The sequence below is a fragment of the Branchiostoma belcheri genome, unplaced genomic scaffold (genome assembly GCF_001625305.1).
Source record: "Branchiostoma belcheri isolate BF01 breed outbred unplaced genomic scaffold, Haploidv18h27 scaffold26, whole genome shotgun sequence".
NCBI lineage: Eukaryota > Metazoa > Chordata > Leptocardii > Amphioxiformes > Branchiostomatidae > Branchiostoma > Branchiostoma belcheri.
The window spans coordinates 184,856-194,943 of NW_017803865.1; the positions used below are offsets into that span (position 1 = coordinate 184,856).

The 10,088-nt window shown below is 40.1% G+C and overlaps 3 protein-coding genes across 4 annotated transcripts in view; 1 reads left to right on the forward strand and 2 right to left on the reverse strand.

Annotated features, from left to right (window-relative positions):
• The first annotated feature begins 79 nt into the window (after positions 1-79).
• Positions 80-3,456, forward strand: LOC109471993 (RAD52 motif-containing protein 1-like). Its single transcript, XM_019771553.1, has 6 exons — positions 80-168; positions 420-619; positions 851-1,006; positions 1,161-1,428; positions 1,903-2,051; positions 2,410-3,456. The coding sequence occupies exons 2-6, from the start codon at positions 440-442 to the stop codon at positions 2,503-2,505; spliced, it is 849 nt and encodes a 282-aa protein (XP_019627112.1). The 5' UTR covers positions 80-168; positions 420-439; the 3' UTR covers positions 2,506-3,456.
• Positions 3,131-6,980, reverse strand: LOC109471992 (alpha-methylacyl-CoA racemase-like). 2 transcript variants are annotated; one of them, XM_019771551.1, is made up of 6 exons: positions 6,828-6,930; positions 6,019-6,277; positions 5,395-5,538; positions 4,886-5,046; positions 4,419-4,599; positions 3,131-4,090 (listed from the first exon to the last, which is right to left on the reverse strand). In XM_019771551.1, the coding sequence occupies exons 1-6, from the start codon at positions 6,831-6,833 to the stop codon at positions 3,681-3,683; spliced, it is 1,161 nt and encodes a 386-aa protein (XP_019627110.1). In that variant the 5' UTR covers positions 6,834-6,930; the 3' UTR covers positions 3,131-3,680. The 2 variants fall into 2 exon arrangements, with proteins under 2 accessions (XP_019627110.1, XP_019627111.1); XM_019771552.1 differs by having other exon boundaries at positions 3,681-4,090; positions 6,920-6,980.
• Positions 6,981-8,060: 1,080 nt separating this feature from the next.
• Positions 8,061-10,088, reverse strand: part of LOC109471781 — a 9,074-nt gene continuing 7,046 nt past the window's right edge. The window contains exons 6-7 of the mRNA XM_019771139.1: positions 9,139-9,304; positions 8,061-8,070 (exon numbers count right to left, since the gene is read on the reverse strand). Of these exons, the coding sequence (XP_019626698.1) occupies positions 8,061-8,070; positions 9,139-9,304 (176 nt within the window). The remainder of the gene's footprint in view (positions 8,071-9,138; positions 9,305-10,088) is intronic.

Consider the following 10,088-nt stretch of genomic DNA (forward strand, 5'->3'; position numbering starts at 1 on the left):
TTATAATAATAGTCTGCTAGCAGTATTGATATAAATAATTTATTTTAGCTAGCAAAAATTCAACATGTTGTCATATGTTTGCTGGTTTCCGAAAACATTACCGTCAAAATGTCACCTACAATACTTAAATGTAACATTCCGCAGAAGTGGCGGGTCGGTTCGGATGGGGTGAGTGAAGCAATATTTAATACATTTGTTTAACTGTCTTAGCTGTCAAGAAAAGAGCATAAACTAAGTGATAATAGAAACATTGATGATGGCACGTAGTATTACACAGGAAGATTGGTTATGTTGTCCTGGAATTTGCCAAGATGCTCTCCAGATATGTTTCAAATGGCACGAATAATAATGTTACAAATTCATTTGTGAATCAAAGAATATTTATTGAATGTGAAATTTCGAATTTCATCCCATGCTAGAACTAGAAGAATGCCAAAGAATGGGTCCAGAAAAGCAGCAACATGTTCCCTCCCTGGAACTTGTCGAGTTTGTACGTCCCTACACCAGTGATAAGATCCTGTATGTAAGCAAGATCTCCAGCCAGCTGTCTGAAGGAGAAGTCTACTTCAGACTGTGCAAGGCTTTTGAGCCATATGGACTGATCAATGATGTTCATGTGGTAAGGCAATAATCTATTTAATGTGGTCATCTTGTCGGTCAATTTCAAGAACCTGTAATTATTAATGTCTTTTATACAAATAATTTCAATGCTATGTTTAACTATGGATGGTAACTCCATCCAATCTATTCCATATACTGTCACACTAACATAAGTACTAGTAAGAGATGTCGTTTTATCAGAAGACACCCTAATGAAGGTTGCCTCACATGCAAATTTGCATCATCATAGGTGAAGCCATCTGTGCGGCTTCAGACAGCGACTGAGGGGCAGCAGGAGGAAAGGTCATACTACTATGCCTTTGTCAAGTTCTACTTAGCTAGAGATGCAGCCAAAGCAAGAGCTGGCCTGAACGGAAAGTACTTGATCGGGAGACAGCCTATCTTGGTACGATTGAAGTACACATTTATTATGGTGTTAACAAGTGACAATAAAACATTACCCTGTACGTGACATTTATGGTATCAAATATACTGCTAACTTCATACCTCAATATTGTTCCACCTCTAAATTTCTTAATTAAAAAAATATATATTTTCAGGTCCAGCATGCTACCAAGATGAAGAAGAGAGAACCTTCTCCCCTCCCCTTCTCTAAATGTTTGGACCTTGCCAACCACTTCCTGGGTTTTGATGGCTGGTCTTCACATGTTGTATCCTTTGGCCAAGACCCAGAATCACCCCAGCACGATCCCAACTCCCTGAGATACATCTGTGTTATGAAGATAGAGATCAGAGGTTGGGACCTCTCCTGTGGAGGGGTTGGGTTAGGGGAGAAGACTATAGACCCAACAAGACCAGAGGAGAGAGGTTAGTGAACATACCACTGGGTTATTAATCAGGAAGTCAGGTAATCATTGGTACAGGAATTTTCATCAGTGCCACCTTACTGTTAGATAACAAATTGCAGTACCAGTGCTTCTACAAATCAATGTCCATAACAATAAATAGAAGATGAATACCCACAGTTGTTTGCAGTAAGGAAAAAGTGACCAGGTTCCACTGACAGAAATATTGCATTACTAACATCATTTGATTTTTTTCTCTCATTACTGGTTTATCCCTTGGCAGTTAAACACACATGTATACCATGTATACACAAAGCTCAAGATCTCCAGCCAGCTGTCTGAAGGAGAGGTCTACTTCAGACTGTGCAAGGCTAGTATCATAGATCTCATGAAAAAAGTTTTTTCCTCTCTTCAGCAGAATACCAGATACATGTATATATATTAGAGACACTGTTCTGTATGTGACACAATTTTTTCCAAACATGCACCTATGTAGTTTCCCTCATTGGAGCTGCTATGAAAACTGCAGTCAACCGTGCTCTTCAGAATGCCTTTCAGAAGGTCATTCTCATCGTCATGGACAACAAGAAGGTTGCCGTGGAAATCAACAACACTGTGCCTGATGGGATACCGAACAGTACTGAGGTGGGTTCATGAACTGATTAACACTTTGCCCTGATTTTGCTTTCTTTCACAAGTTTGTTGTTCCTAATGACTGTAGATGGAGAACCTAGTAGATGACTTTAAATATAGTGCAAGAGTACAAAGAAAACAAGATGGAAAAAAGGAGATGCCTAATTTTTTCAGAATAGAGACCATAAACATTATCATAATGACAAGAGTTGAAGGGCTATGGTGTCAGATCCACCAAGGCTTTTACTCTTGTATTTACAGAAAGTGATGTGGTACTCCAGTAAACAATTTCTAGTTTATTATAAACAAAAGTTTGTCTTTTTCACAAGAAATATCATACTATGAACTTGATTGACTTATTCCTGTTTAGGGGGAAGCACACATGGTTCCAGTCAGTGTACAGGATGGAGGGACTGGTGAAGAGGATGATATGGAGCTGTTGCTTGCTCAGATGGAAAGTTATTGATAAGAATGACTTAGTATTATGAGGCAAACCTAAATACTGGCTTACTTCAGGAAATTCTGGGTCATGTCTTGTTTCTGTTAATACTTCAAATTTGAGAAGACTCTAAAGTGAACATACTTCATGGAAAGCACTGTTGTACAGAGATGACTTTTAAAGACCTTTCTAACTTCAATATTACTCACTTTGGGTCAGGTTCTATTCCTCTTAAAGTTTCAAAGTTCTGAAGACCCCGTGAACATACATGTACTTGCAGAAAGGCTCTTCTCCTAAATTGACTAAGACTGTCTGAAGACAGACCTTTCCTACTTTAAATCATTGTACCGGTAGTCATTCACTCTTACAATGATGCAACATTATTGGAGTGTATGTGCAGTCGTGGCAAAATTATAATTATTTCCTATTTATTTTACGATAAAGGTAAATAAATAAATATATTAGGATCCAAACAAGGCCTCACCTGATACTAAAGGTGACTTAAAAGTTTAAAGATACATGTATGTTATAGTTCACCGAAATTTAATAGCATTCAGAGCACAGGGCACTGCTGAGGTACGCCTCCAGTTGTGGTAGGATTTACATGGATGTAAGCTACAGTTGGAAATAAAAATACAAGGTTTGTGGTTACTATTTATTAAAAAATGAAGATGAGGTATGAAGGTTCAAGAATATTGGTTAATATTTCTTCTCAAAATCTAATACTAGTAATCTATTCTATATGTAACAATCAAGGCCTAAGTATCCAAAGTTAAGTTTCTACCAGTGGTCATAACAGATCAATCAACAATCCAATCAAACAGCAAACTACTAGTAGTAAAAATATGTACACCTTATACTAGTAGGCTCTTACATTCTTACTGTAACAATTATACTTTATCTTTTCCTGTTATCATTCCTTTACTCATGATGCCACAATGTAGTCAAGTTTGACACATTAAAACTATTTTTTCACCAGCTGATTGTGTAGTAATGATTTTCCTTATTTCTTTCTCCAAAGATTTCCTAACACAATAGTAACAGACAAAATCAAAGAGGAGTCAACATACAGTCTGACTGTATCAACTTAAAAATAGCCATATAATTCCGTTGTCTTATAATACTGGCAAGTTATATTTACTAGTACATTATACTCTACACCAAAGGAGTGTCAAACTCCTGTGTGGAGCAGGCCTTGGTCTTCACAGGGCTGATTTGATTCCCCCAAGGTCAACTGCACCAGATTCAGCAAGCTTCTGAATTTCCTCTTCACTGAAGCCAGTCTCCACCATCACCTCCTTGGTATGCTGGCCAATCTTAGGCTGAGGTCCCACCCCACCTACACCTGGTGTCCTCGACAACAAAGGTGCAGGGCGTGGCTGTACTCCTCCATCCTCATTGGTCAAGTAGGAGTCACGTGACTTGTTGTGAGGATGATTTGGAGCTTCCTGCATAGACAGAATGGGTGTGACACAGGCATCTGTCCCATCAAACAGCTCGCACCATTCGGCCCGTGTCTTGCTTGAGAAAATTGTTGCAAACTTCTCCTTCATGGATGGCCAACTCTCACGGTCCATTTGAGGTGGGAGGTCTTCAATGGTCAGTCCCAGACCTGCCAAGAGAAAGGTGTAATGCCTATCAAAAGCCACAAAACTTGGTACGGGTACTACTACTAGTAACATTTTCTGGATAGCTCAAAAAAAGATGTGTTTGCAAAAAGAAGAGGACTAGATTTTGAAAGAATAAGAGAAGATGATGAAGTACTAAATATTAATTTTTATTCAAACTTCATTCAACTACATGAAGTTTAATAGAGCATACATATATATAATAGAATAAGGCTATTGGGTTGCAGTATAAGGCCATATTCTTTAGTTGCTATGTGAGGTCTAATTCCTGCTTAAAATTACATGCAAACATAGTAATTTTAAGTACAGTACCTTCTAGCAGCTTTGCATAAAACTGTGGCTCCAAGGCACCTACAGCCATATATTCCCCGTCTTTTGTCTTGTAAGTCTCATAGAAGTGTGCCCCAGTGTCCAGCAAGTTTTCTCCACGTCCATGGTTGTACAGGAACCTTGAGTGCCATATAAAGGATCCGACATAGCTAGCTCCTTCAACCTAAAAAGGAAAACAAAAATCTAGTTTGCTGTAGAAAACTTTATGTTGGCTTAATTCCATAAAGGCCCCCAAAAAACCGATGTACTGATACTAGTCTGGCTCCCAGGGCAGAGTCTTACATGTAGCTTGGATACGTTACAGTGTGAGTGGTTCGTAAAGTGCAAACATAAAAAAACATTTTCATGATTTGCAGTACCTGCAATGCTAAAAATTTCAAAGCTGTTATGCACCACATGTATATTTGGTTCAAAATATGAACAGACTTGACCAATTAATGTCTCCTCACCATGTTGGCATCGATGACCTGCCCCTTGCCAGACATGGTCCTCTCAAACAGGGCCATGACAATACCCAGGGCACAGGTCAGACCTCCCCCTGCAAAGTCTCCCAGCAGGTTTGATGGTGGCATCGGGTTCTCATGTTTCCTACCCAGGCGGGACAACATGCCTGCAACAAAATGCACAGCTCCAGGTTACAGCCAAGTTAGATCATTACTGACAATTCTATCCTACAGCTACACTCTGGGAAGACACTAACAATATTGAAAGTACTTGCAGCCCAATCTAGTACATTGTACTGTAGCTATATAATTATATACATGTTTGCTATGAAATCATGGCACAACAATTAAGTCTACCTACAACAGTACAAAAATTAATTCAGAGTAGTTTGTAATACAATTTCAAAATAGGATCAGTCACCTAAATGCTATATCTAGCTCTACAACGAGAGCCTGGATGCCAGCATTGTTAGTTTGCTCCCAATAAGGTCGATATCCAGGCTATACCAATGTACCTGAGAGGCTGATGTAGTTAATATCATGTCCAGCCATCTGAGAGAAGGGACCAGACTGGCCAAAGCCCGTCATTCGTGCATAGATGAGACCAGGGTTGTCTTTCATGAGGATGTCAGGGCCCAGACCTAGTCTCTCCATCACACCTGCAATCATAACAAGAAATCTCATATCTCAAGTTTTTGTGAATTTCTTTTCTTATCCACTATTGTGAATTTCTTGCTCTTTCTCTCTAAGCATCTTCTCACTGGCTCCCATTATGCAACAGACATGCACACACAGCTGTAGAGATAATCTTTTCTGGGACCTTTTGACTTTGACCTAACTTCCTGTGCAACTACTGAACTAGTAAATGTATGTGGAAATACAATGTTGTATATAAACACCCGGAAAACAAATCTGTATATAGAGGTCATATGAATGAGGTTACAGAGTATTCTAAAATTCATTTTCAACAAATATGAGGAATGTACGCTAAAACTGATGAGCATCTCTACTTCAGCTAGCTGTACTTTAAGGATGCTTGCAGCTAGAAGCTAAGTCTGCTTTGCTGTTGCTGTGACTGTTCTGTCAAAAGCCTCAGTACTAGAAGTCAGATTTCTGAAAATGATATATATATTAAGTACCAGCTCTGAATGGCTCTATCAAGACATCTGAGTTCTGACACATCCTCCTGAGCACACCCACACCCTCCTGCTGTTTCAGGTTCAGCGCCACGGACCTCTTCCCTCTGCCCATCATGTCCATAGACATGGCTGTTCTGGCCTTGTCCACACGTGTCACCTTCGCGCCAAAGTCGGACAGTATCAGCCCACAGAACGGTGCCGGTGCCAGCCCTGCCAGCTCCACTACCTTCACTCCTCTCAATGCCATCCCACTGGTGTCCTGGGAAGGGTGCATGCAACACAGGTGTAATCTCCAGCCAGATATCCCTTGTGGGGCAAGGGGAGCCTGTATCCATTGGCCTCCTGTAACTGCTGGCCACCAAACAATGATTACAGGAGGCCAATATAGACTCCTCTTGCCCCACAGTATCTGCCTGGAGATTAACATTAAACGATTAAAGATGTACTTTCGTGGTGAAAACCTGGTCAGAGGGTAGAATATTTGACTAGAACTTGAACCAACCAAGGACATTATTTGTACAGACTTGTATAATGTCCTTGAACCAACAGTACTAATTGATCCATTCGAAGAATCCTCAAAGCTCTCCTCCAATCACCTGAGCTAGTTACTTGAGTGGGTTAAAGGTCTAAAGGCATAACATGGCCTGCTAGCTAGATAATTTCTGAGTCTACCCTAACCCTAGGGCCATCTAAAGTAAAAGCAAGTCCTCAAGGTAAAAGTATTCTTCCATGACCTCGGTTTGGTATCTCTCAGGTTAAAAATTATGGTAGCAGGGAGAACACATTCACATTTCTATGTTATAACTTACCATCATACATTACCAGAACACCCAAACCGCTTCCTTTACGTTACAGGGGGAGAAAATGGACTTTGACAAGACGACAACCTTTTGACACTCACCTGCACTGCACTGTGACTGTCAGCGGGCGCTCAACCGAGTAACCTTTGACCGAAAACTTACGGCGGCACTAACCACTCATCGCATAGGGGGTATATTCAGTGTTCCTCGACAAGATGACGTCGTCGTTTTGCACTGAAGTAGTGTTTAAACGAGCCTTCTATCAGATTTTTTTTTTGCATTTCGACGCCTGCGCACCTTAATGCTATTGAGAAAACTGTGGTGTCAACATCGCAACCGTGCGACGGTGAAACAATGGGCAAACCCTGCAGCCCGATGTGCCATAATATATTTTGCCAACTGTCGCTAGATGTCGCTGTTGAAGTGAACTGAGGAAATTCCGCTGCAATACCATATCAAGATTCCAGGGAGCCTCAAAATCAACAACTTCGAGGTCACATCAAGACCTACCCACCACCCAAGTTTCATCTCAATTAATCTTAAGCTATTTAGTTATAGTGCTAAACCACATATGACATAACATACATACACGCGCTCGCTCGCTCATGCACGCATGCACGCACACACATACTCTCCAAGCAGAGGTTTCGGGGTTATTTTTAGCGTGTTTTCAGGCTTTTTTTTATCGGGGTTTCTCTTTTGCACTGAATTTTTTTCCACCAAACAAAAATGTGGAGAAAAAAAATTCAGTGCAAAGAGAAAACCCGAATAAAAGAACATAATGTAACAACAAGTCTTTATTCGAATATTCGTTATAAAAACAGCAATAAATCTCTGCTAAACAGCAGTAGTCGCCCTGTTCAGATTCTTTCCTTGTGATTCGTAACACTTTGATCGTAATACAGCAAACAGAATTTCTTGTAACAGTTATTTTTTTCCAGTAAGAGTCCAAAGTCAAATAACTTGGGGGGGGGGGGTACATGTGGCCGTGCGCGTCTGTAAATCTGTGGCGTAGAATAAAATAAAGGAGTACAGATATTCTTTTGTACTCTAGACCAAATTGATTATTAAAAAAAGTAAAGAATACACATGTTCATTTCTCTAGAACAATGTCCCTCTAACAAAGGCATGAGGTCTCCGACCTCTAGTTTGTGTTTTTTTTCTCTCTTTGACTCCAAAGCCGTATACAACAGAAAACGTGTCTCATTTAATATTAAAGTACGCGTCTGCTAAGGCATTTTGTTAGCCGTGGCTACAGCAACATCGTTAAAATGAAATGTACGTCAGAAAATACGTCATATATGTTGAAGCTACCAGCATGGATCCACCTGTTGGACTGACAATCTTGATCGACTAAGTTAGCATCAATCATGAATTTACATCATTAAAGTTAGATCAAATTACGTTACTGATGTATATAAACATGTGTGCATCAGAAAAAATAAAGAAATGATGAATTTAGAAAATTACTGAAAATACGTCTATCAGAAACCCATTGCCATGATAACACGAAAAGTGATGAACACTTGCAATTATTGTGAAATTGTTGCCAAATACATTTAAAATGCTAAAATTACCAACTATGTTGGTTCTAGCGTGAGCTGTCAGGAGGTATAGATATGCGCGCATACAATTAATCCAACAAAGTGAAAGATGGTAGCAAACTATGTATAGCAGATATTGTTTCTATTCTGGTTACTGATCATAAAGTACAAGCGCGTCTGTACAGCATAGATTCTTCCGAAGTCTGTCTAAAAGTTCTAGATGTGAAATCTACGGTCTGTACGTTGTACTATGTTTCAAGACTTTAAAAGTATAATAACTTGCAAAAAATTGATAAATAGATAATAGATACATAAATATCCCAATCACATCTGGAATATCGTATACTCTTGGCATAATTTGCCTTCCAAAATGTTTTTCAAAATTTTACTTAATACATACATGTGTATTCAATAAATGTCGATAACAATTTGTATACCAAAAACATTATTATAAATGTACATGATATCGGAGTAGGATTTGGTCACGGTTATGTTGCACGGATACCTAATGCAAAGGTCTCGTACAGGCACAAACGATTTAGTTTTTATGATAAAGATACGTTATTTCTTGATGGCATTTAATATCAAACGGCCCAATGTAACGTACCTGTACGTCAGGTACTAGGTATGGTCAGTGCATGCATCTACCTCTCAAGCAGTTGATAAAGTTGCAAACTTTAAAGCAGTTGTGAAATGCATATGTGGTATCTGAAATGACCAGGACTTCGCACAGGCTCAGTATTCGGTTGGGTCCGGGAAGACGAACGCCCACATACCGCCCCTTCATCCCCTGACACGAGACGGTAATGGACGGCCGGCCCATGCCGATGTGATGATCACCACCACACTTGGGGTTCTCACTGACCTGGTCGGAATCCCCGATGTGGATGTTGAAGGGGTTGAGTCGTTCCGAACAACAGTCCATGCGGTTGAAGATGACCACTCTGTAGATATTGAAGGCAGTGAGTTTATATATACATACCTGCCGCATTTGGAAGTGAAAGTGAACACCATGAAACATAACTTATTTTTGCTCGATTCATTAGAAAATCCTAGAATAGCTTTCTTTGCTAGGTAAGATAAGACTGTCATCGGGGGATATGATTCATGCAAATGAGTGTCTTATTTGCACAATCGATGAGAAACATTTGCAATTTGGCGAATGCATGTGATCGTGGAACTCTAGTCAATTACCTACATGGAAATGTAGGTATACCTACATAAAATGTAGGTATTGTTACCTCCATGAAAAATAGGAGGTAGTTGTTTTTGGTCGCGTCTGTGTGTGTGTGTGTGTGTGTGTGTGTGTGTGTGTGTGTGTGAGTGTGTGTGTTTCCGCACATTGTAGTCAGCATAACTTCAGAACGCCTTTATGGATCGTGATGATATTTGGTATGCTGGTAGGTCTTAGGAAGCCAAAGGTCAAGGTCAAATATGGGCCTCCTGGTGGCTGACCTTGGTACTGCAGCAGAACTTCCGGGAAAACAGATGTGCAGGGTGGCAGGGAAAACAGATGTGCGGGGTGGAGGCAGCCTCCCTCGGGAAAAGCCTACATGACCATATCCAGGCCAAAGGTGCTACTGTGTGTTTTAAACCAAAAACCTGTGTTATTACCTCCATGAAAAATGGAGGTATTGTTTTTGGCGCGTCTGTGTGTGTGCGTGTGTGTGTGTTTCCGCACATTTGTAGTCAGCATAACTTCATAACGCCTGTATGGATTGTGATG